Here is a 26,618-nt window from a genome sequence, read left to right as displayed (position 1 = left end):
CCTTTCTGTGTACCAATAATATTTTTTTTTTCTGGTGATGGTATATAGCATAGCATAGCCTTTGGCCACTGGCCTAATTATTGGAGGGGGTGCATCCATGTTTACTTAGGGATTTAGGGAGGGAAAAGGGAAGGATATACAGGTAGCTGCCGCCAGGCTCTCCAGTTAGTGTACACAGGATGCTGGGTCCATTCTGTCGTCCAGGGAATCTGTGAAGTGGTCATGGAGAAAGCTAGGTAACATAGAGAAGAGAAGATGGAAGAATTCCTTTGGAGGAGGATGGAGAAATGGTCTGCCCTGTTAACATCCCTGTCTCAGTTCCGTATTTCTTTTTATTGCCCTGCCTTCAACATTCCTTTCACTCAGAATAGAAAAATGAAGCACTTAGCCTGAAAACCCCCCACTAGTCATTTGACAGAGTATTTAAAATAACAGATCTATAATAATCCTCCCACAGCCAGGAAAATCCATTAGTAACATTTAATCCCTTCGCTAGAGCTCCAGAAGGCAGAGGCTGTTTTGGCCTCGCTACAGAAGTATCCATGTTGGGTCCCCAGTGAGTACAAGCCATCGATTAGTCTCATTCGTGCCAATATTTTCTCGGTCACCTAGAAAACATGACTGTCTCTATAACTCTGTAAGCCAGGAACAGGGAATCTGATGTAATTTGGGATGGGCCGTACTTGGATTTGGTTATTTATTTATTTTCTTTCTTCTCCCTCTACCAAAGACTTCTTTTATTCAGCATGTTTTAAATAGCTGGCTAATCTAATGATTAGCAACCGTGATGTCATTGGTCCTCCTCCGACAAACAACTTAGATGGCTAATGAGGAGGCGTTTTTAATGACGCTGTGTTTGCAAAGTGAGTTTCCCTGTTATGTAATTCAGCTAAATTTTAAAGTGCTTGCTATGTAAGGGCGCCTGACATCATAGAGATGGGTTCCAGTGAAGAAAATCTGGCATTTTTAATGAACCACAAGCTTAATATCTGTCTGTAGTATGACTTGAAAGCCAGAGAAACTAATTCAATCTTAGGCTGCGTTGATAAGTGAATGAATGAATGAAAAAGCATTTGTTAAGTGCTTACTATCTGCTGAGCACTGTGCTTAACTGGGAGTACAGAAACAAAAGTGAAGGTGGTCCTGCTCTCAAGGAGTTTACATTCTAATGTAGGAGAGTGGGAACCCAAAATGGAATGCTTTGGTTTGGGAAGTCTCAGAGATGGTGAATGGAACTGTAAGAGATTCACCCTTTCTGTTGGTCAGTGTTGATTTGATCATGGTTCCAGAATTGGCAAGAAGAGAAAAAGAGGCAGAGGGCATGTGTATGAAAATGGGGGTGGTGTTAAAATGGAGCATGGCTAGAGAAAATGGCTTGACATGGCAAGTCACGCAGGAGGGTCATCCCAACGTGTTACAGTTCTGAGTTACTGGTCGGGACCAGGTCTCTGGTGGCGGTTCTTGAGCTGAAAGGATCAAGTCCTCCAGAGCATGGGGTGAGAGGCAGAGGGCCCAGACATGTGGAGGTGATAGACTCACTGTGTCCTGCCCTGCTCACTTGATGCCACATTTTAGAAGTGACATTTTGTCCAGAGGAAGGCAAACCAAGTAAACATTTCGTAAATGCTTGTTAATTGAATGGAAGGAAGGAGACCTGCTCTCTAGACCCAGCTCTGCCTCCGCTGGCTGTTTGACCTTGAGCAGCCCTTTTTCCTTCTAGCCTCAGTTTCCTTCTCTGCAAAATGACAAGGTTTGACTGGATGATTTCTAAGGTCTTCCCAGTCCTAAGATTGCATGAGTTGCTGCTGGTAGAATGTAAACTAGTAGGAGCTTTCTGGTGTTAAGTTCCAAAAATAATCATGCCCCCAATGACACTTTTAAGTGTTAGCAAAAACAAACCCCAAAAAAGTCATCCATTCGAAGTTTTTTGGTTTTGTTTTTTACAACAGCAATGTTTGTGGTTCCAGTCAAAACAAAACAACACTGGGAATAGCACAAACATCCAGCAATAGGGGGATGGTTAAATGAGCCGTGGGACATTGACTTAATGTGATTTGCTGGGTAATCAAGATGGCCCAGGATGAGGAATACAGAGAAATCTGGAAAGATCTTTATGAAATAATGTGAAGGAAAAAACTGCAAAAACAGAAGAGAGTAACCTGGTTCAATTGTGGCCTGGGACACATACTAGCTGTGTGACCCTGTGAAAGTCACTTAACCTTGTTTGCCTCAGTTTCCTCATCTGGAAAATGAGATGGAGAAGGAATGACAAACCACTCCAGTATCTTTGCCAAGAAAATCACACCTGGGGTCAGACATGGGGAGTCAGACATGACTGAAAAAGGGCTGAACAACAACTGCTTAAGAGGAAATGTAGATTGGGATAGGGAATGGAGGTTTAGAGAAGGTGATGGAAAAGGTTTAGCACTTTGTGGAAAGCAATGTGGCGTGATGGGAAGAGCCATGGAGTTGGACATCCTGAGCACAAATCCTGACTCTGTCGTTGACTACCTGTGTGACCTTAGCCAAGGCATTTGATTTCTCCAGGCCTTTGTGTCTTCTTCTATAAACTGCAGGGCCTTGGACTAGACGACCCCTGACTCTAAAGCCATTATTCCAGGATGTTTGTTTACTTAGATGTAGTTCTAAAGTAGGTTGAATTGATCCTATTGATGTTTTATAATGAGTTTATAATAAAGGCAGTTACTGAATCTATCACTACTCGTTATCATTCTATATCTCTCCTCCTTCTTGTGAAGGCCTTGTACCGTAGGTGTGTCTCCTTCCTTTCCTTTCTCTATAATCTGGCTTTCAATCTCATCATTGAGCCAAAACTTTTGTTCAGTGATGTCCCACTCTTCGTGACCCCATTTGGGTTTTCTTGGCAAAGATACTGAAGTGGTTTATCATTTCCTTCTCTAGCTCATTTTATAAATGAGAAACTGAGGTAAACAGGGTTAAGTGACTTGGCCAGGGTCACACAGCTATTGAGTATCTGAGGCAGGATTTGAACTCAGGATGATGAGACTTCCTGACTTTCAGGCCCAGTGCTCTATGCACTATGAAACCACCTAGCTGTCCCAGACTACTCTCTCCAGAGTCACAATGGTGACCATGGCACCCTGGCTGCTCGATAAATTTCAACTGCTCCCTATCATTTCTAGGCTCAAATATAAAATCCTCTGGTGTTCAAAACTTTTTATAATCAGCTCCCTGCCCCGTCTTTCAAGTCTTCTTACACTTTATACTCTCTCCCCTAGTTAGAGCTGTGAGCTCATTGAGATTAGAGATTATCTCGGGTTTTTTTTCTATTTCTATCCCTAGCATGGACCAAAGTGCTTAGCACATAGTAAGTGCTTAATAAATGCTTTTTCATTAATTTATTCATTCCATATTCCAGCAGCCTCACCACCTGCCCCTACTCCTTACCATGGGTACCCCTTTCACAGTATTTCACTACACTTCCCAGTTCTAGAGCTATGATCAAATCAATACTCACCACTGTTCCTGGAAGGACTGTGTCAGTTTACTATCCTGTGTTGCCATTTACCGTCTTTGTAACTTGACGGACCAAAGCCATTCTCCCTGGCCACCACTCTCCTATGTACGCTGCCTCTTTCCTCATTTTAGAATGGAAGCTCCTGGAGGGCAGGGATTGTGCTTTTTTATTATTTTTATTATTTTATTTTGTATTATATATTATATTATTTCTAATTTATTATTTTTTATTATTGCTTTTATATTTATAATCTCAGTGCTTAGCACAGTTCTTGGCACATGTAGTAAGCATTTAATATGGACATTTCACCCATTTATTCATGCATTCTTTTATCCATTTTTTGTTTCAGTAAACTAGATTCTGAAAGAAAATCACTGCTAAACATCCATACTTTCTCTCAGAACTCCCTCCATCAATGCAAATCACAACTTATTGCTGATGTATAGATTTAGGGAGCTTGGGGAGATGAATTGCACCCCTCCCTCCATGGCCACACAGCTAGTAAGTGTCAAAGGTAGGATTTGAACCCAGGTCTCTTAGACTCTTGTGACAACATTCTTGTTGTTACACCTCACTGCCTTTTCCTTGAATATAACAAGTGCATAATTAATGTTTGTAGAGTTGCTTTGAAATCATCAAAATAATTTCCAAAGAAGCCTCACCAAAGATAAAGGAGACTGCATGAACCTCAGAGCGGGTGCTGCATCCTCCCAGGCGGGAGCAGGAGTTAAGACAGCTGGTAGCTCCTTTTTTTTTCTCTCTCCTTGCATTCCGGACTGCTCAATTCCAATGTCACTAATGCATCCATTGATGGAGTCCCTGGGGATCAGTTTCTTAAAGGGATACAAACCCCCCCCCCCCAAAATCCATCTGGCAGTCAATAAACTCAAAGTCTGACAAAAGCTTATTTACCCTGCCACGAGTAAGTGCACCTGAGGCCTTGGGTCTCTCTGGCTGCTAAGGGGCTGGATTGTAAATGAGGTAATTAGCTCATTATCGGAGACTCCTGGCTCCCATATGATCCCTTCCTGTGGTTCAGCTGAATTCTGGACATGCCTGGAAGCTTCAGAGCTTCATATGTTTACAAGTGCATAAGAACTTTGGTTTGGGGACTCAGTGCGAATATCTTAGATTTTATTTTAAAATAGTTTTTGTCTTATGCTGGTGCTTGGGCATTTATAAAAGTAATGTGAGCTAGCTCTCTTATCAGGAGGGGCACCATGTATAAGCAGCTTCCCGGGGAAATGATAGCTGTAAACAACTGTTGTCTCCAAGGTTTCTTGGACAAAGACTAGAAGGTTGTTGGGGGCTCTACTTTCAGGCCTAGTGGTGGTAATTAACAGAGGCGCATAGAAAAGGGACCAAATGAAAGTGTTTTCCTCCCCACCCCACCCCCAATTTTCCTAGAGCATTTTGTGTGGACCTCACTTCGGTTTTCATTCCACCTTACCTGATGTTATACCTGGGCTTAGAGGGTCCTGAGAAGTCATTTAATCCAACATGCCCATTTAAAAGATGAGTCAGCTGAGGCTTAGGTGAATTAACTTGTTCAAGGTAGGCAGCAGAGACAGGATTCAAACCCAAGTCCTCCAATGCCAAATCCAGTCCTTCTTTCCCCACTGTGCCACACTGGCCTCCCCTCTGTAAACGTTGCATCCTTCAGTAGAATGTAAACTCCGTGAGGACATTTGTATCCATAGTGTCTTGTATATTTTAGGTGGGAGGTGGGATTTCCTAGAGAGGAAACTCCATCCACCAGTGCAGATCATCATCTATTGGGCAGCTTAATAGTCTTACAGAGTTGCCTGGGGCACTTAGAAGTGTAATGCTTGGCCCAGGGACACACAGCTCTTAGGAGGCAGAGGCGGGGTTTGAACTCACATCTTACTGGTTCTCAGGCTGTCTCTCAGAATCTTTCTAAGGTGCTGCTTCTCTATCTCCTGCATGTTGTGGCTCAGTCATGTCCGAGTCTTTGTGACCCTAGACTACACTATCCATGAGGTTTTCTTGGCAAAGATGCTGGAGTGTGTTGCCATTTCCTTCACCAGTGGATTCAGGCAAACCGAGGTTAAATGTCTTGCCCAGGGTCACACAGCGAGTAAGCAAATGAGGCTGAATTTAAACTCAGGTCTTCCTGACTCACCTGGTCCAGCGCTCTATGCACTGAGTCACCTCCTTATCTTCTGCTTGATAGGTATTTAATGTTGATTTGCTAAATGAATTAGAGGTGAAAGGAGGAAATTAATGCCATTCTTGCTGTCCCACTCTCCTGGTCCTGTTAAAATGATGGAGAAGGACCCCTTGTTTTTGAGGTGTTCCAGTCTTTTCTTAGAAATCCCTTCTTTCTAGAGAGAACAGGGTGGGACAAAGAGTACTTTTTGGCAACCTTCTGGTTTCCCTCTAGGATGAATAATGAACAGGCTTGGTTAGGGAGATGGGGGGGGGGAATCAAGCTGTCTAGACCTCCCAGCTGTTTCTCATTAGGAGATACAGCCCTCATTTGGCTCTGCGTGTTGTTTCCAGCCTGAATGAATATGGGGTGACCTCATTCTTCCTGTGACCCATCGGTCACATGGCAATGGAAGGGGCAAAACATGGGCATGTACCTTACTGAGATGCTGACGGCCTATTGGTCCCAGGTCATCTCACTTCTCTTCCTTAAATCCGAGAAGAAAAATGTCTGCATTGTCTAACTCTCAACGACAATCTTCTTCAAGATCTAACTCAAGGAAAAGATGGTTTAGAGAAAAATGGGCCAAGAAGCTGAATGGGCCTTTCATCTTCAATCAATTAGTTAGCATTTACAAAGCCCTTGCTTCTTGCCAGGTACCGTACTACAGACTGCAAGGCACATATGTTGGGGGGGGAGATGTGGAGAACAAAATATAGGTAAGGGTAGTGGGGGTGGTATTAATCCACTGAGCCTCATCAATGGATTCTATAAAATCATAGGATATAAAGGGTAGTTAAGGGAGATGATGAGATGTAAGATGATGAGCCCTCTTCAGGCTCTGAGTGACCCAGTTGCTTACCAAAGGGCAGAGAAACTAGCCTGAAGAATGACCAAGACTGCTCTTTTCTCCACCTACTCACTGATACAGTAGGATGAGGACAAGAGAGTTTAAAAGTGGAGGAATTGGCCCTAGGAGCAATCAAGCTGCAGAAACAGTTGAGAAAAAAAGCAGGAGGTGGAGGAAGAATCTAGCTCTTCACCTTAACTTGGGAGAGTACAGAAAGAGGGAGAGGGGGCAGGGATTTGGGATTTCTTTCCCCTCCCAGTCCTCATTGGCAGTGGCCTTTCTAGCTGGGGGCACTGCGCAGGGCAGTATTGAGGTGAGTTGGGTCCCGCTGTGGAGTCAAGCCAGCCAGAAGATCTGAGAGTCCCAGTAGGCTGTGTGGCCTGAAGAGCAGGGATTTCATGTCCCCAATGCTTAGCATAGTCCCTGGGAAAAGTAGGTGCTTAGGGGCAGCTAGGTGGCACAGTGGATAGAGTACCGGCCCTGAAGTCAGGAGGACCTGAGTTCAAATCCAGCCTCAGACCCAACACTTGACACTTACTAGCTGTGTGACCTTGGGCAAGTCACTTAACTCCAATTGCCTAGAAGCCAAAAAAAAAAAGTAGGTGCTTAATAAATGCTATTTGACTGACTGCCTGGGGTTGGAATCCTGTTAGGGAGATGGCAAGCCCCTTTCTTGTCTTTAGGGTCTGGACTTTGGTCCTTAAAGTGAGTAAAAGTAGCCTAGACTGGGATGTCAGCTGATTCTGAGGCTAGAAGCAATAAATCCTGTGGAGATTATGAGACCAAGGACAGTGGGAGTGATTAGAAGTCATCAGTAGAATCAGCAACATGAGTTACCCTCCTCTGACATGCTTTGGCTATATGCCTTACCCATGTGTGCGCCCTTCTCTATTTGTGAACTCTGTGTCTACTCTTCCTATTGTATGGGGTGTGTGTGTGTGTGTGTGTGTGTGTGTGTGTGTGTGTGTGAGAGAGAGAGAGAGAGAGAGAGAGAGAGAGACAGAGACAGAGAGACAGAGAGACAGAGCGCATGCCCCATCCCCCTAACTCTAGAGAGGAGATACTTTGTTGCCACTGTTCTTACCAGGTAGTTTTGATAAATACCTTTGCTTTGAGCTAATTGTGTGCTTTGGTTGATTAGTTACAGTGAATGCTCTGATGGGGGCTTGTGAGTTATAGTTTTAGGAATTCTGACGTGCTGTGTACCTTGAATAGGGGCATTCATCCTTTCAGGGACCTAACTTTAGAATCTGAATTGGGGGAGTGGGGAGGGGCGCTACATAATGAAATATAAAACATACAAAATAAACACAAAGTAATTAGAGAGGCACTAATGGGGGGGGCATCAGGAAGAGCTTCTTGCCTGAGGCTCTGTTTGGGTTGCACCATGAATGGGCTCAGGGGTTCTTAGGACAGCTCTTCTGTAGGAGGTGGACTTGGGCAGTCCTTCAAAGGAAGCTCAGGTAGGATTGAAAAAAGAGAACATTCCAGGCATGGGGGCAATAACCCTGTCAAAGTGCACAGGTGGACAATGACATGTAGGGAAAAGCAAACAGACCATGGCAGGATTATAGAGTGCATGAGGGGCAGTCATGTGAAATTAGTCTGGAAAGATGGATTACAGCCACTCTGTATTAGAAGTGGGGTTTTAATCCTGGCTCTGAAACCAGCTCTCTGGTCACTACTCCACATTTCCTCTTGTGTAAATGTCAGAGGGCCATGTAGTTTATTCTAGAGACCACAGGGGTTGACAAAAGCTTCTTGAGCAGGGATGAGGTTCTAGAAGAGGATATGACAGCATAAGATGGCATCACCTTGTTGTAATTCTCTAAACTGATCCTGCGTCAACGCTTTACTCTGAGACGGGGAAGAGACGATGAAATATGGGGAAACCTGGGCCCTGAGCAGAAAGTGTTATTGCAGTGAAGGCTATATTTCCTTCTTCGTGAAGGCTGTGGCCACTGACCAGAGACATTTCTGTGGTGTTTGGGAATTTTTTCTTTCTCCTACATGTGGTTCACCCAACACAAATTATGCTAGATTCCAGGCATGTTTCCTTTCTCCTGTCATCTCCTCCCATAAGTGATCACAAGAATTATAAGTTTCATAGAGCTGGAAGAGACTTAGGAAGTAATCTAGTCTAACACCTTTAATTTACAAATGAGGAAATTGGGTCCCAGAGGAGTGAAGCCAGAGATGTTACCAGACAAAGACTTTTCTAGTGTAAATGGAAAGAACGAAATGATTTAAAAAAGATTCCACCCCAAATTAAATGCTATGAAATTACAAGGACCAAATTTGGCCCAGAAGAAGAGATTTGAGAATGGTTTCTCTTTCCTTCTTTGCAGAGGTGGGGGGAAATGGATATGGAACATTGCATATGGTCACATTTGGTTGATGTGTTAGTTTTATCAAATGTTTTTTCTTTTAATTTGTGCGTAAGGGATGATCTAAGGGATGGCTCTTTGAGAGGAAGAGGGATATATTGGGAAATGAAAGTTGGCAAATGCAAAAAATTTCAATAAGTTAAATTTTTAATTAAAATTTAATTTTTAAAAGAACAATAATTCAAATCTGGCCTCAGACACTTACTAGCTGGGTGACCCTGGGCAAGTCACTTAACCTGGATTGCCAACCAAAATCCTCTTCCCAGATCCTGTTCCATGTCACTCCCCCAAAACAGTCTGCGCTCCTCATTAGCAATAGCTAAGGGCAGCTAGGTGACCAGTGGATAGAGTGCCAGCCCTGGAGTTAGGAAGACCTGAGTTCAAGTCCGGACTCAGATGTTTCCTAGCTAGGTGACTCTAGGCAAGTCACTTCAACCTGTTTGCCTCAGTTTCCTCATCTGTAAAATGATCTGGAGAAGGACGTGGTGAGTATCTTGGCCAGGAAAACCCCCAATGGGTCATGGAGAGTTGGACACGACTTAACAACAACAAAGTGGTAGATGAGAAACCAAAGGCAGGCCTTTCTTCCTGCCTCTTTGAATCTATGTGTTATCAGAAGAATCATCTGGTAACAGTCTATGACAAATCCTGAATCATTTCCAGGAAGGACTTTTCATCTTTTATTTCTTGCCGTTTCTGGGTAAACGTGAAAGCTTTCACTCACTCGGGGGTGTCCTCTCTCTCTTTCACTTCTGCAGATGAAATCATGCAGCAGGAAATCCGGCCCCTCGCGGCGGTGGATATCATAGAACAACTCCACAGACAATTTGCCATCCTATCAGGTAAGAGTGGGGCTCGGTCACCATGGAAACAGGCGAGGAAATCCCAGCCTAGGGAACACCTTGATGAGCATCCTCCCCTCTGTTCCAAACACCCTAAATCCACACCCAGGACCGGTCTGTGCCATTGTCCACCCAAGCTGGGGAGTGGAGGATAGGTTCAAATGAATGGCTTTAACCTGCGGTGTGCTGGTAAATGTTTAACCACCATTTCTCCCAGAAAAAAATTGCACGCAGGACATGCTTTTAGTTTAATTTATATTATTAACACTTTCTGAAGTCTGGACAATCCACAGAATGATAAATCAAGTCCTGCTTCATTGTGTTTGCCAATCTCCGAGGTAAAAATGCTTGTGCTAGAAATTTAACTATCAGGCTCTAGAGAGAGCCTTCGGCTTACCCCTGGGCCCGACTTCTTGGTAGTGGGAATGGTTTGGTTTCATCCAAGCACTTTGGTTCATAACCACCTAGAGAGGGATGCAGAAAAGGGTGTGCGAAAAGAGACAATGAACAACCACTCAGGTGACAAGCATTTATTATGCACCTGCTGTGTACCAGGCACTACCGTAAGCCTTGGTGATACAGAGACAACATTACAATTCCTGCTCTCAGGGGGCTCTCAGGGGGCTCACGTTCTAGTAGGGGAGGCAGAATACAAACAAGTACATGTCAGATAAATATAATGTAAATAGAGGATAATCATCCCTCTGATCTACCCTTGGTTTTCTGTCTTGGCTTTGTATTCTTTTTGTTTGTTTGTTTTTGGTGAGGCAGTTGGGGTTAAGTGACTTGCCCAGGGTCACACAGCTAGTGTCAAGTGTCTGAGGTCGGATTTGAACTCAGGTCCTTCTGACTCCAAGGCTGGTGCTCTATCCACTGCGCCACCTAGCTGCCCCTTGGCTTTGTATTCTTAATGTCCATCATGGTGTCTTGTATAGAGTAGGCACATTGGTACGGTAGAAAGAACACTGGCATGGAGTCAAAAGTCCTGTGTTCAAATTCTACCTGAGACAACTACTACATTCATGACCTTGGACAAGTCTATTAAACCTTTTTGAGTCTCTGTTTCTTCATCTGTAAAATGAAGGGATATGGCTTTTGAGGTCCCAGCTCTAGACCCAAGATCCTAAGTCACTTCTCCAGGCCTGTTTCTACTCTGTAAAATGGGGAGATTGGAGTAGGTGACCTCGGAGGACCTTCCCAGCTCCAGAGCCATGATCTCATGTTCCTAATAAATTCTGCAAGAGCCCAGTCTTGGTAATAAAAGTTCATTAGAAAATGTTGGCGGCGGGAGGTTATTATCTAATCTCCCCCTTTCATTTCTCAGATCGCAGGAAACAGGGAGTTCTGAGGGGATGGAGGAGGCGTAGGCCAGATGAGATTTCTCGATCTCATAACTACCTCATAAGGGTTGGGTTTTTTTTAATTTTTATTTTATTCTGAACTTAAGAAATAAAGCAAGCACCTCCATAAAGAAGTAGGATAGAAAAACAGAAGACTGCATCTGAAATTGCAAATTCATTATATATAACTTGCTATTCCTTTCAAATATACAACAAAGTTATCATATAACTCTCCCCCAACTTCGAGATGGCTACCATTAGACGCAAATCTGTATGCGTGTGTGTGTATGTTCATGTGTATATATGTGTATACATACATCATATATGTATGCGTACGTGTATACACACACACACACACACACACATATATATATATATATATATATATATATATATATATAAATATGAATTCAAACAGCATCTTCCTTTGTAGGATCTTTGCAGTTTATTGGGTATTTACGATAGAATAACTTGGTCGCTCAAAGTTGTTCTTACAACAGTCCTGCTGTTACTGTATACAGTGTTCTCTGGGTTCTGCTCATTTTGCTCTTCATTATTTCATGGAGGTCTCTCCATGCTTGTCTAAGATCATTGAGCTCAGCATTTCTTATAGCAGAATATATACCACAATTTGTTTAGACATTCTCCAATTGACAGGCATCTCCACAATTTCTAGTTCTTAGCCAGTATCAGATAGTTACTACCTTATATAGTTTGAGATATATCACTAAACTTCTTTCCTTTACATTTTTTCCATTAGTTCCTATGATATTCTTGACCTTTATTCTTCCAAATGACTTTTGTCATTTGTAAAGTAAAATGATTTAAGGAATGGCTCTTTGAGAGGAAGAGGGATATATTGGGAAAAGAAAGTTGACAAATGAAAAAGATGTCAGTAAGTTAAATGAGTAAAATAATTTTTTGGTAGTTTATTTGGGATGGCATTGAATATATAGATTAATTTTGGTAAAAATGTCATTTTTGTTATATTGGCCCTGCCTACCCATGAATGATGAATATTTCTCCATTTATTTAAATCTAATTTTATTGGATAAGCGTTAGTTTTAAGAATTATTTCAAAACTGCCTTGGGAGGCAGGTGCTACAGGTATTATTATCCCCATTTTATAGTCGAGGAAACTGAGGGCCAAAGTAACTAGCCAAGAGTCACATAGCCAGTGACGTTAGAGACAGGATCTGAACTGGGAGGGCTCCTGACTCCAAGTCCTATGCGCTCTCCAACTCTAGAACACTGCCTCAAAGAGCCATCGAAGTATGCCATTTAAATGTTGGCATCGTGTTTCTCTCTCTCTCTCTCTCTCTCTCTCTCTCTCTCTCTCTCTCTCTCTCTCTCTCTCTCTCTCTCTTTCTCACACACACACACACACACACACACACACACACACACACACACACACACACACATATATCACAGTAGAGCATGAAGGAAGTAGGAAGAGCATGGGGCTGTCAGCCAACAGCTGGAATACCATGTGCTTAATTAGCCTCTGATGCTACAGCCCAGGCAGAAGCACAGGTCTTGTTTTATCAGAGAAAGTGGAATTATCTAAACATTCTCCTGATAAAAATTCAGTTAAACAAACAAAAAAAAACCCCACAATAAGTCAAAGAGGTTTGGCCAAATGGGATCAGAGACGACTTTTTCATTTTCTTTCTTTTTTTTAAAGTTTTATTAATGTCCTTTGTATTTTTTGCACCATTTTGTATTTTTCAACGTGTACTACTCTTCTTCCTGGATAGAAACCTGTGTTGTTTTAAAAAAAAGTTGAATAAAACCAACTGACATGGTTCCATATCTGCCAGTGTATTCTATATCCCTAGTTTCCTTCCTTTTCTACCAAGAAGAGGAAATGTGTTTCATCATCTGTTATCCCAGGATCAAGACTGGTCTGGGCAATGAATCAGATAGATTTCAGTGTACTTTTTTTTTTTTTTTTGGTGAGGCACTCGGGGTTAAGTGACTTGCCCAGGGTCACACAGCCAGTGAGAGTGTTATGTGTCTGAGTCCGGATTTGAACTCAGGTCCTCCTAACTCCAGGGCCGGTGCTCTATCCACCGCACCACCTAGCTGCCCCTCAGTGTACTTTTAATTCAACTGTCATGATTATTGTCTATGATGTTCTCTTGGTTCTGCTTCTCACTCTGCATCAGTTCATGCAAATCTTCCCGTGTTTCTCTGAATTCCTCATATTCGTCATTCCTTACTCGTATCCCCTTTCCATCCAATGCCCACAGGTTGCTCAGCCATTCCCCAGTCCACATGTATTTTGTTTTAAGTATTTTGATGCTCTCAAAGGTGCTGTTATGAATATACCAACCCTAAACCAACACAGATTGGCATCTCCTCTGTAGATTAGAGTTTTACTTAAGAGAGTTTCAGGGGACCCTGTGACTTGTATGGGCCAGGGGCAGGACCTGAGCCTGCTCATAGGATCATAGATCATAGGACTGGGAAGGAACTTGGAGGCCATCAAGTCTAACACCCCCTTTTTTTACAGATGAGGAAACTGAGGCACAGAGAAGTTATATGGCCTTCTTGACTCCAAGTCTGGCTCCTTAATAATTCCAGCCCTTTCCCATTCTCTCTGCAGAGTTTGCAGAGCTCAAGGTGGTCTCATTTTATAATCAGGGGAATAACAGGCTGGGGAGTGGGGCTGGCCTTTTCTTTGGCTTATCTAGGGAGCCTGACTCAGACAAGAAAGCTAAGAATCTCTTAGCAGAAGATAGCCTTGCAGCTCCCCAAGAGAGACCTGTGTGAGCCTGGGGAGAACCAGAGAGCAAGCTGTGCAGCAGAAGGTGGAGGGGGTTTTTTGCATTTTTTTTTTTAAACCAGGCAAAGCTAGACAGTGAGGTCATGGATCCCTTCTCTGCCCTGTGTGGTTTTGGCGTCTGCCAGCAGAGAACAAGGAAGCTGGATGGAGCTCACTGGGTTTAGAATCAGAAGATGTGGGTTTAAATTTTACTTCTGATGCTTATTAATGCTGGTTATTATGGTTTCAATGGCCTCTGGGCTCCCTTCTGGCTCTAAATTGAGGTGCCCAGGATCTTTTCAGGATTTCTAAGTCAGACAAAGCAACCTGGCTGGGAATGGCAGCAGGCAGTGGCTCTTGATGAGAGCCAAGCTAGTAGGAAGGCAAGGAGGATGCCCATGGGCTTGGGACATGGGTTGCCCTTGACTTTCACCTTCATGACTTGGCCTCAATTATGACTGTGTTCACTGCCTACCTCCCTATGGAGGTGATCTATGGTCTTATGGTATATATCACTGGAAAAGGAGGTAGATAGTTAAATATCAATGATGAGTTGATTGCTAGGATCATAGATTTGGAGCTGGAAAAGATATTAGAGGTATTCTGGTCTAACCCCCTCATTTTATAGATGAGGAAACAGACCCAGGCAGATTGAGTGACTTGCCTAGGGTCACACAGCTCATAAGGGTTGAACTGAGGTCTTCCTGACTCCAAGTCCATCACTGTCTTTATCTACTGGAGTTTTGGAGGGCTGCACTGGTATCCATAAATCACTAGAAATGTAGAGGCAGGTCTCTGGTATAATGGGTAGTTTCTCTATGGAGGATTTGTGGAGGAGTATTGGGTAAGAATCACATGGGATGAAAAAGCAGACATGGGATTCCATCTGGACCAAGAGGGCAGTGCCCTCACTGAAGAGCTTACACTCAAGTACTTGGCTTAAATCATAGGAACTCTTTAAATCATGGAATTGGATGGTAATTCCCAAGAAACTGGGTTCAAATGATTTTAGCCCCTTCTTAAACTTTCACATAGAATCTCAAGTTTGGAAGGATTCCAGTCCAACCTGTATCTGAATAAGAATCCTCTCTGTATCCCCAGCTAGTGGTCATTCGGCCTCTGGCTGAAGCCCTCCGGGAAGGGGGAATCCATATCCTAAGGAAGCACAGTCTACTTCTGGGGCAGCTCTGGTTGTTAAGAAGTTTTTCCCAACATTGAGCCGAAATGTGCCTCTCTAGAACTTTCCCCTGTCCCCACCCTCATCTCCATTGCTTCTAGTTCTGTTTTCTGGGATCGGGCAGAACAGTCCTGCTACTCTACCTTCTCCATGTTAACCCTTTAAATATGTGAAGACAGCTCTTGAGATCTCCCTCCAAGACCTTTTCTTCTCCAGGTTAAATATTTCCAGTTTCTTCATTCAGTCGTCATATGGGATAGTCTTAAGGTCCTCTACCATAATGGTTGCTTTTCTCTGGAGGCTCTAGTTTTTCACTGTCCTTAAAATGTGGCATCAGGACCCTAGATGTGGTCTGACCAGGGCAGAGTATTCTCTAAATGCGTTCATTCTTTTGGTCACCTTATCAGTGATAACAAGGGCAGGGACAACTGTCTTGTTGTTTGTATTTGTATCTCTCTGTGTTTAACATGGCACCAGGTACATAGTAGGCACTCAAATGTTCGTTGTAAATGATGCCTTGAAGTCTATTAAAACACTTTGGGTTTTTTTCCAAAGGAATTGTTATCTAGCTATGCTCCCCTCATCTCTTACTTGTCAAGGTGACTTTTTTTGGACCTAAGGGTAAGACTTTACATTTATCCATATCAAATTAATTAATTAATTAGACAAACATTTGTTAATTTTTTAATGAGTTTATTCAATGTCTCTGAAATAAAAACCTTGGTTCAAGGTCATTCATAGTCACACTACTGCCTTGTAGCTGGCTAGCCATGTGCCATATCTATTTCTCAAACAGGAATTCAGAATATCTTGAGGGTATTAATTCCAACATCCCAATAGCTCTATGAACTGTTCCAAATTATCTTCCCACTTTTATACAAAGAGAAATTAAAACATGGTAACAAAATGACTCTCGTGCAGTTCTTGGTACGTAAGTGGAGGGACTGATGTTATGTAACCCAGGATACCCACCTCATTTGCTAGGGCTCTATTGGTTCAATGTATGAAAGAATATTGAGGTCTATGGTCAGTTTCTCTATGGTCGTGACAAGAATTTTATCTGAACATTCAAGCTGGTGGGTCATTTGGTAATTGGGGTGAGCCAAGATTCTTGTAACAGGGGCCCAAAGAAATAAAATAAAGCATACAATTGATTACATAGGGTATATGGGATTCTTTACTTGGAGTCAGGAAGCACTGGGTTCAGATTTCACTTCTGATACTACTTCTGTAACCATGGGCAAGTCATGGATAATGAAGAAAGAGCCTTTTAGTCAGGAAGAACTTGGGTTTAAATCTTGCCTCTTACATAAAGTGACTGTGTGGCGGTGGGAAAGGCATTTAATCTCTCAGGTGACTCTCTAAGACTGAAAGTTGTAGAACAAGCTAGATCAGCCTTGGTGGAGGGTGTTTCCTTTCCAGGAGTTCTCTAGAACAATAAAAGCAGAAGCCTGGACTCTAAATAAAAATGAATATAATTAGGGATGCTTTTTAATCAGAGTATAATTTCAGGCTTGAAGGTACTTTGTGTATTAGAAGGCATATTGAACTTGGAGTTAGGAAGGAGCTGTGTTTGAAACCCAGCTCCAGTGGTTACTTGCTATATGACCATCCAGAAGATCCTAAATCTCTTTCAGCCTCATTTTCCTTTCCTGTAGTATGGGCATAATAATACTCAAATTACCTCTCCACAAGTTTGTTGTTCAGATCATAGAATAATCATTTATGGAAATACTTTGTAAGCCTTAAGGCACCATAAATAAATCTATTATTATTATTATTATTATTAATTATTACCACCACTACCACCACCACCACTACTACTACCACTGCTACTACTACTACTACTGCTACTACTACTACTACTAGTACTACTGCTACTACTATTACTACTACTGCTACTATTACTACTGCTACTACTACTGCTGCTATTACTACTGCTACTACTACTGCTACTACTACTACCACTACTACTGCTACTGCTACTGCTACTATTACTGCTACTGCTACTACTACTACTACTAGTATTTTAAATAAAAGCTTTTTTCTAAAGAAGCTTCCCTCCGAGAAGGAAGAGAGTAATTAGGATGATGTTCATTCATGGACAGGTGAATCAGCCCCCATGCCCCTCTCCAGGGTTTAGCAAACAAGAAGCTATATTGAGATTTTTTTCTTACTTCGTGACTCACCCCATCCCCCAACTTCCTCTGACATGTAGCTACTTCTCAAGAACATGGGAAAGCAAATGATTGCATTGGTAGAATGTAAGCCTATGGAGGGCAGGTACTGCTTTTTCTTTTTCTTTTTGTATGTATCCTACCCTCCCACTGTGACACACACCCCAGTTCCTATTACAGTGCCCTGCAGATAGGAGGCTCTTGGTAACTCTTTCTTGATGGTGGAATTAGATCTTTTTTGAGATTGGAGGCTCTTGGGGGGAGGCGGATTCTAAGTGACCCCATTGGAGACAGGCTGGGACTCTCTCTTCTCCCTACATACAGTTATTCCTGTGATATCGTGGGTTTCAGGGAGTTTTTGTAGTTGTAAGTCACTGACCAGCTATGTGGTTCTTCATAGGATGGTGGATTTAGAGCTAGATGGTCCTCAAGTCCAACGACATCATTTTATAGGTGAGGAAACTGAGGTCCAGAGAGGTGTCCAAGATCGCACAGGTAATAAGCCTCAGAGATGGGATTTGAACCCAGGTTCTCTGACTCCAGAGACAGTGGATTTTTCCCACAGTTTGCCAAGTGCTTTACATACGATTTGCTCTTCCCATTTTATAGATGAGGAAACTGAGAGTGGGAGAGTTAAGTGACTGGCCTAGGGTTACAGAGCTGATAAATGACGGAACCCTTGGCATTCTGCCCAGCCCACCCTGCTCATGCCAATGAACAGGACTTGACAGGGTGGCCGACTCGGAGAGAAGAGCGCCACCTGCTGTTTGGCCAAGACTATACAGTCTCGCAGAAGCTGGGCTTAGCTCCATGTTTTATCCAGTTCAACAAGGTTCCTAAGGACAAACTATGCATAAGACCAAATAACTGATACAGGTTCTAAAAGAAACAGTGATAAATAAGACACACACAACCCCTGCCTTCCCAAAGCTTGCAGTCTTGTAGAGCTCAAGTGACACTGTGGTGGTGGCTGTGAGTAAAGGGTATTTCTTGGCTTACCAGGTCAGTTCAACCAACAAGCACCTTTAACAGGTGCTCATCTACTCCGGCAAAAGTTACTTAACCTCTCATTGCCTCAGTTTCTTTATCTGTAAGATCTATATAAAATCCTGATCTGTAAAAGGAGTTGGACTCAACATCCCTTCTAGAAAAGGCACTTCCCCTCAGAATCTAGCTCTATATGACCCTGGGCAAGTCATTTAACCTCCACAGGCCTCAGTTTCCTCATCTGAAAAATGAGGGAATTGTCTAGATGGCCCCTGAGATTACTTCTAGGTCCAGACTCGGGGTCCTGAGTGTCCCTGGGGTTTTAGGGAAGCACAGAATCTCAGAATCGGAAGGGAACTCCTAAATGACCTCGTCCAATTTTTTTCTGGCTAATAATCCTCTGTAGCATTTCTAACAAGAGGTCATCTAACATCTGCTTGAAGATGCCAACTCTCCCCTCCCAGGCAGTCCTCTCTGCCATGGCGTAATCCTAATTATTGGGAAGTCTCTCCCCACATTTAGTCTAGCTCTGCCCTTCGATGATCTCTGCCCAGCTGTGGCATGCAAACAGCTTGCATTTACAAAGCTTCTGGCCAAAGCAGGTTCTCACTTTCTCCATTAACTCTGGAAAGGGAAATGAACACACAACCTGATTCGTGAATTTGCTTCTTTAGCTTCTTGTCATCAAATGTTGGTTCACCAGTATGACTTAGTGGCTAGGGGCACTGAATTTGGAGTCAGGAAGATCTAGGTGCAAATCCCATCTCAGATCCTTACTAGCTGTGTGACCCTGAGCAACTTATTTTACCTCTTTGGGCCTCGGTTTTGTCATCTACAAGATGAGTGGGTTGGACTCAATGGCCTCTGAGATCTTTTCCAGCTCTCCATATGTGATCTATGAGCCCATGAGTTAGAGGAGTGTTCTCCATCACTGGAGTTATTCAAACAGGGACTGGACAACTTCTCGTGGGAGACGTGATAAGAAGAGAATGTGCTTTAAGAAGGGATTACATTCACTGACTTCTGAGGCCCCTCCATCCCTCGATTTGGTTTGTCTTCAATAAGAGATAATCTATTGGGTGGCTTGTACCGTTCCAGCTTCTAGAGGTTTCTCAAATATCACTTTCCCCCTTCCGTGTTGCTGAATGATCAGCAATTTTATAATGTGAGTTACAGAAACTCTCCCATGCTCCAAATACCACATTATTAAGTTTTTCAAATAGAAAACAGAGACTCAGAACTGGAAGGGGTCTCAATGGTCCTCTGGTACAACCAATACCCTGTCCCCCGTCCAACCCCCTAGAAATACCTCTACGACATTAATAAAGCTCCATTTATGGGAAGGCTAGTCAGCTTAAGTGACACCCCATACCTTCCTTACATTTAAAAATTCATATTTGACAAGGCAGCCTGAATCTGGGTCTCCATTGAAACTAAAACATTCAAGCCCATTACTATTGACTGACTTCAGTGACATTGGGCCCTGGGGAAGCAAAGATGAAAATGAAATAGTCTCTGCCCTCAAGGAGCTTACATTCTATTGAAGGAGACATCAGAGGCATAACTAGCAGTAGACAAACAGAACGTTGTCTCAGGACACAAACAAAGTGCGGTATGGCTCTGTCTTCTTATGATAACATCCATGTTGTTTGCTAGGGGGCCTTTTCCCCCCAGTGAATCAACAAGCATTTTTACAGTACCTTGAACAATGTGCGGCACATAGGAAGTGCTTAATAAATGCTTATCGGATTATTGAACTGAAAATGAGAAATGAAAGGCAGCAGAAAGCTGACCTTGGAATTAGGAAGATCTGGGTTCAAGTCTAGTATATGACACCTGCTGGCTATGTGACTCTGGGCAGTATCCCCTCTCCCCCATCTCCACCCCCAAGCAACTCCCAAAGACTAAGTTACAGAACAGGTGCCAATCTAGACTGAGAGAGGGAATTTCCTCACTGAGAGTTCCCAGCATCAATGAAATTGAAGGTCCATCCTCTTCCCCCTCCCAAAATAGAAACTTTTAGGTGTCTGGAGTGGCTTGTGCTAGAAAAGTGGGGAGATAGGCATGTAGCTGGTTTGTTCAGAAAAGAGCAGCCAGACCACTTTGGCTGGAGCCGAAGGTTAGGAAAGGTGAAAGTGAAAGATAAGGCCAGAATGGATGACAGGACCAGACTGGAGAAGGCTTGTAGAAGGTAGAGTGGGAAAGAAACTGACAACTGAGAAACCAGTTAGGAGGTTATTGAAGTAATCCAGTATGAGGTCATAGGATCAAGATCTGGAAGGGACCATAGAGATCAAGTCATAGATTTAGGGCCAGAAGGAACCTTGGGGGTCATCTAGATCAACCCCCTTATTTTGCAGGTGGGAAAACTGAGGCCCAGAAAAGTTAAGTGACTTGCCAATGGGCATGCCTGTGTTTTAACATAATTTTTGAACATTCTCAATAATAATATTTGGAATTTATACAGCCAATTAATCTGAACTCCATTAAAAAACCCAACCTTATGAGGGAGGGACTATTGGTATTATTATATATGAGGAGACTGAAGTGCAGGGAAATCACCTGATTTGCCTATGGTCACGCAGTTAGTAGGTGGAAGAAGTAAATCTGTATCCAGGTCTTCCTGACTGCAAGCTCTATCTATTTACCATTACTACCTCACAAATGATAAAGTTTTTTAAAATACTTTTTATTTCTGCCAGCGTCAAAGTGTGAGCCATCACTCTGCATATAAGAACATTTGTGATTTGGGTTAGAATGTCTGCTTTGGATGGGGAACCACATAGCTATTCAGGTACATGGTGCTACTTCATCCTACCCTGGAAACAAAGCCCGGGTTATGTTTGATCCTAGGAGACCTGTTCGAGATCTGAGTTGACGTGGTAGGGGAAGCATCAGGATCCCAAGGGGGCAGTGTCAATTCTAAAGGAAAATTTCCTCTGAACTCTGTAACATGATCCCTGTTCTAGCTGTAGGGTTTTATATGTCTGATGATGTTAGCTAAGCTTCATTGCTCTCCATGATGAGATGGGGCAGGAACATGATATCTGGACGTGGGGCCAGTCTCCTCAGATCCGTAAACAAGGAAGAGTCGTTAGCACATTATCGGTTCAGATTTTGATCACATTTCTACTGACAACTTGAATCATGTGTTTGCTACAATCAAGCTTTCCTGTCTTTGGAATCAGCAGTGACAGTCAGGCAATGGTCATGTGTTTTAATGTCCCGGTGGATGATTGGAGACGTAGGCTTAAGTAGCATTTTCAAATGCTAATAGTTAAGGCTTAGAAAGGCATCAGGTCTCACTTAAGCTGATCCTTTTTCCTCAAAGAACCGTAAATGGAACTTGTATTAAGGAATTGGTTAATTGTTCTTCCTTTTGAAACACCTTAACCCCCACATGGTCTTGTGTGCATTGGTGTCAAGTCGTGATTTTAGAGGGGCTAATCATCTGGGTACCTTTTATCTTTTCTACCTCTTACTCCTGACTTTTGATGGTTTACTACTTTTAGGAGTTCAACCAAAGAGCAAACAGGAAATAAGAGAAATTAAAATATGTAACAGCTCATTTTTTATCCATTGTTAGAAGCCTTAGGGGAAAAAAGATTTTACTGGGGAGGAAATTGAAAACTCTTAATTTAAATGATTATTAGATGAGTTTGTGGACTTTGATCATTCCTTGCTCTTCATTATTAAAAGAAGCTGAGAGTGGGCAGTATCTCCTTTGTTGAAAATGTATGAGAATCAGATGCAGATGGCTCAACTTCTGGGGTTGCTGTCATGCTTCATTTGTCTATACCATCTTTCATATCCATTGTTTCTTCGGTAATAATCATAGTCAGGATAGCTAGCATTTATGTAGTGCTATGAGATTTGTGAAGCATTTCAGGTTCCTTATCTGTAAAATCAAGGGAATGGACTAGCTGACCTCTGATGTCCCTTCTGGGTCTAAGATCTATGATCTTCTGACCTTTAGCAAGTCCCTCAACCTTCCTGGCCCTCAGTTTCTTCCTCTGTAAGGTAAGGACATTGGACCTGATGATTTTTGAGGTTCCTTTCAGCTCTGCATCTGTGCTCTGAGTTCCTATGATCCGGCAGTAACCAAATCTCAACCAAAGAAGTTTGGTTGAGAATCCTTTTCAATTTCTCATGCATTGCCATTTTTTCTCACAAGATGGCGTTAAATACTTTATTATCTCCAATGGCAGTCCAAGATCTTGGAATAAATGTTCAACCTTGGGCTAATATCCGCTTTTAACCAAAGGGACGACCAAGTAGATATTCAGTATTCTGTATAAATCCAAATATCCAAATATCCCAACCTTGTCCTCATCATATGTGAAGTTGAATTTGCAAAATCACTTGTGAAGCTAAAAGTCTGTGTCCCAACTGTGTGCTTTCTGGGGCTTTAGTTACACTAAACATTAACCAGTCCTTCAGTTTAATGATCAAGGCAGAGAATCACACGGGCCTTCCCTCACTGAAGGCCTTCAGATGGAGGCTGGATGTATCCATGAGGGCATTCACTGTTGGTCAGGGAAAGGGTTGGATTAAGTGGCCTCAGAGAGTATCCAACGCAAACGTTCCTTGGTGATTTCTAGCAATAGAAGATTGCTAACAGTCCCACAAGATGGGAGAGAGAGGGGAAAGGAATAAGTATTTATTAAGCACCTACTGTGTAGCAAGTACTGTTCTAAGCACTTAATCAATATCTCTTTTGGTAATGGGGAGCAGAGGAGGAAGGGAGCTTTGAGAGCATGGATCCTCAAATCTCAAAATTTTAGTGTTAAAAAGGATCTGAGTCCATCTTCTCTATCCCATACTTCAATGAAAATCCCCAGTACAACACGTCTGAAAACAGCTCATCTACTCTCTGTTTAAAGATGTCAACGAGAGGCTTCCATTCACTTTCCCAAGCACTTAGTGGCATGCTGGACAACTGTCATTGTTAGGAAGTTTCTGCTGATCACATCTAGAGCATGGTTGACTGACTGATTAACATCAAACCTGAACTGACATCTTTTCAACTTCCAGTCCTGCTCTCAGAGGCCAAGAAGAGCACATCCAATCCTTCTTCCCAAAGACAGCCCTTCAAATACTGAAACCCAGCTAATGTGTCTCCCCACCCTCCTCTCCATTCCTGGTCTTTTCTTCTCCAGGCTAAATATGCCTGATTCCTTCAGCCAAACCTCATCTGTCATTAGCTCAAAACCCTTTACCATCCTGGCTGCCGTCTTTGAGATATTCTCCAGTTTATCAATATTCCTTCTAAATTGTGGCAACGCAGAACTGGCAACTAGAACCTAGAATCTTGCCATGCCAGATGAGGTCTGAGTAGGGCAGAGAACATTACCTCCTACCTCCTGGATGCTGTTTTTCTCTTGTGGCAACCTAAAACTGACTGAACTCTCTTGGGTGCCATATTGCATCTTGTCCCATCCCATCATTTCACAGGTGACAAACCAGGCCCAGAGAATCAAAATGATTTTTACCCAAGGTCCAGTAAATCAATGGTAGGGGCTGGGAGTCTACAATTCAGCTTCCCCGTGATCTGTTTGTACTACGGTGCCTCCCGTGGACACTAACAGATTAGAACTCTGCTGTAACATGTCTAAATTCATCCTTCTTAAAGGAGACTGTAGACCTCATTCCAGCTGTGAAAAATCTATAGAGGAAGAATCAGAGACAGAAACTAACAAATAACCTCATCTAGTCTCCTTTGAAGACACAAGAGAAACAGTTCCACAAGCCTGGACAAGAAGATAGTTTCTTTTTCTCTGACTAATGATGTTACATCTTAAAGGCAACCCTGAATATTTTGCCAGGGTTAAAAAATAGTTTCTAAATTGTTTCACATAATTTATCTCATTTGAGTTTCTCAACAACCCTGGAAGGTGGGTACTATAGGCATTGTGAATTCCCAAATATTAGACTGGATTGTTGTCTAGGGTGAAGAGAGAGGGGACAGAATTGCAACCATCTAACCTGCATGAGGATGAATAACTCTTCTGTAATAATAATAATATTTATATTTTTTTATCATTAGATTGTAAGCTCCTTGGGGGCAGGAACCATCTTTTGCCTTTCTTCATATCCCCAGTGCCTAACACAATGTCTGGCACATAGTAGGAGCTTAAGAAATGTTTAATAATTGATTGACCTATGATTTCTTTGGTGTGGGAGCCTCCTGCTGAGAGTACTCCTATGACTGCATATTGACACCTGGTCTGAAATTTATAATAGACAATTGCTTGGGACACTGAAGAGGTTAAGTGACTTATGTAGGGGTCACCCAGACAGTGTCAGAAGTGGGACTTGAACTCAGGTCTTCCTTACTCTAAGAGGGATTCTCTATCTACTATATCTTACTATTTCTCAACCAATACAACCACCACTACAATAATGATAATAATAACAAGAGTAATAGCAACAGTAATAATAATGGCAATGATAGTAATAATAATAATAATAATAATAATAATAATAATAATAATAAATAACATTTGTATAGAGCTTTAAAGTTTGTGAAGCATTTAAAAAAGATATTTAACACCTCCTAGGGGCTTATTCACCCAGTTTTCACCACCACCACCACCACCACCACCACCACCACCACCACCACCACCACCACTGGCCGTCGGGTTCCCAGAGGGGTGGGTTCAAAGTTCTGGGGGTAACCCTATAGTAATCTTCTTAAACACTAGCTCACGAGCCCCCACAGGTGTGTTTCCCCTTAATCATTCAATAGACTCAGTTCTTTAGCAAAGCATTTTATTCAAATGGTGTTATAAAACATTTCACCAAAATATCTGGGTTACACTCAACCAGAAATCTACCCAGAGTCCCAGTGGGGAGAGCAGCGAGCACTTAATTATTGTACAACGGTAGTGAGGTATGTGTGCAAGGATGACAATTCCATTTCCTGAATTTCAGGTTCTCCGTGACTTTTCTCCCCCATAGAAGGGTCTGCGAGTCATTCTGCCATTCATCATGGGAAGAGAGTGAGGTCTTGGTTGGTGGGCGATCCAGTTCTGAATCGGACCGCTCTGTGGCTAGGCTGACTAGAAATAAATGGCTAGTGCAAGGTGTGAATGCAGTCTGTACTGTTTAGATATGTTCATTGTCTTGCTAACCTCTTCATAAGCAATTAAGACATTCAAGCCTCCCACCCTTCTTAGGGTGGGCAATGTTTACTTTGCATCTAAAGGTTTTCTCCTTTACCTTCAATATCTCCATCATTTAGCCTCTGTAGACCTTCAGTTTTTTCTGAAGTCTCACTAGGGCACCCCCCCTTTACACCTACTTTATCTCATCTAATCTTCACACCAACCTTATTAGGTTAAGTATGACAAATACTATTCATTCATTCAATCACTGAACATTTATTAGGTGCCTCTTACATGCCAAGCACTGTGCTTACAAAGAAAGGCAAAAGACAGTCCCTGATCTCAAGGAGCTCATAGTCTAGTAGGTATTATCTTACCTCTTTTATAAGTGAAGAAAACTGAGGATCAGAGAGGCAAATTATTTCCTCATGGTCATGACAGCCAAATGTCAGAATCTGAATTTGAGCTCAGGCTACTCCCAGCTCCAGCTTAAATGCTGGCTCATTCACCTTATTCATTCTGAAAAACCAAGTCCATTTCACCGAAAGTCTCCTCTTCTCACCTGCTCTTCATCGCTCCTTTTCCCTTGCCACCTCCTTCATCCTTGTCCCGTGATAAGGCAGCCTTTCTCCTTGCCAAGGCAATGCAGAAGTGATGCCATCCCATCCCATCTTCTCCAGCAGATTGCTCCCATTATCATCTCCACTCTCTCACTCATCTTTAATCTCTCCCTGTCTATTGGCTGCTGCTTCTCTGTCTACAAACATGCCCATATCTTCCCATCCTTAAAAAACCCTCGCTGATCCTACCATCATCACTAGCTATTGCCCTATAACTCTCCTCCCTTTCATGGCTAAACTTGAGAACACTGTCTACACACGGTACTTCCACTTCCATTCCTCTCATTGGCTTCTAAGCCCTCTGCAGCCTAGCTTCTGCCCTCATCATTCAATTGAAACTGCTCTCTCCAAAATTACCAATGATCTTTTTTTAAAAAAATTGCTATAATTTACTTTTTTTTTAATCACCATTTCTCCCACCTTCTGTCCCCCCTCTCCATCCCATGGAACAATTCCATATGACAAATAATATTTTTAAAGAAAAAAAGAGAAAAAATCAGCAGAACCAATTAACACATCAAAAAAGTCTGAAAATGTATCCAATGTTCCACATCCATGGACCTCTCACTTCTGAAGGCCAGTGGGTTAGGAGTGTCTTCTCTAATCTTTTCTTTGTGGGTCATGTATGTAGTTTGTAATTTTGCAACATCCACTTGTATTTTTTCTCATGTAATGCTTATTTAAAAATATGTC

General features: G+C 42.5%; 1 protein-coding gene across 10 annotated transcripts in view; it reads left to right on the top strand.

Annotated features, from left to right (window-relative positions):
- MCF2L2 (MCF.2 cell line derived transforming sequence-like 2) overlaps positions 1–26,618 on the top strand; it is a 362,380-nt gene that overhangs the window by 73,540 nt on the left and 262,222 nt on the right. For all 10 annotated transcript variants that reach the window (XM_020980835.2, XM_078147605.1, XM_078147604.1 and 7 more), the window contains exon 2: positions 9,665–9,748. In XM_020980835.2, coding sequence (XP_020836494.1) covers positions 9,665–9,748 — 84 coding nt within the window. The remainder of the gene's footprint in view (positions 1–9,664; positions 9,749–26,618) is intronic.

Source organism: Phascolarctos cinereus, unplaced genomic scaffold, assembly GCF_003287225.1.
Source record: "Phascolarctos cinereus isolate Bilbo 61053 unplaced genomic scaffold, phaCin_HiC Scaffold_7;HRSCAF=346, whole genome shotgun sequence".
Taxonomy (NCBI): domain Eukaryota; kingdom Metazoa; phylum Chordata; class Mammalia; order Diprotodontia; family Phascolarctidae; genus Phascolarctos; species Phascolarctos cinereus.
The sequence above is the reverse complement of the archived record's forward strand: the minus strand, read 5'-3'. Positions and strand labels throughout refer to the sequence as shown.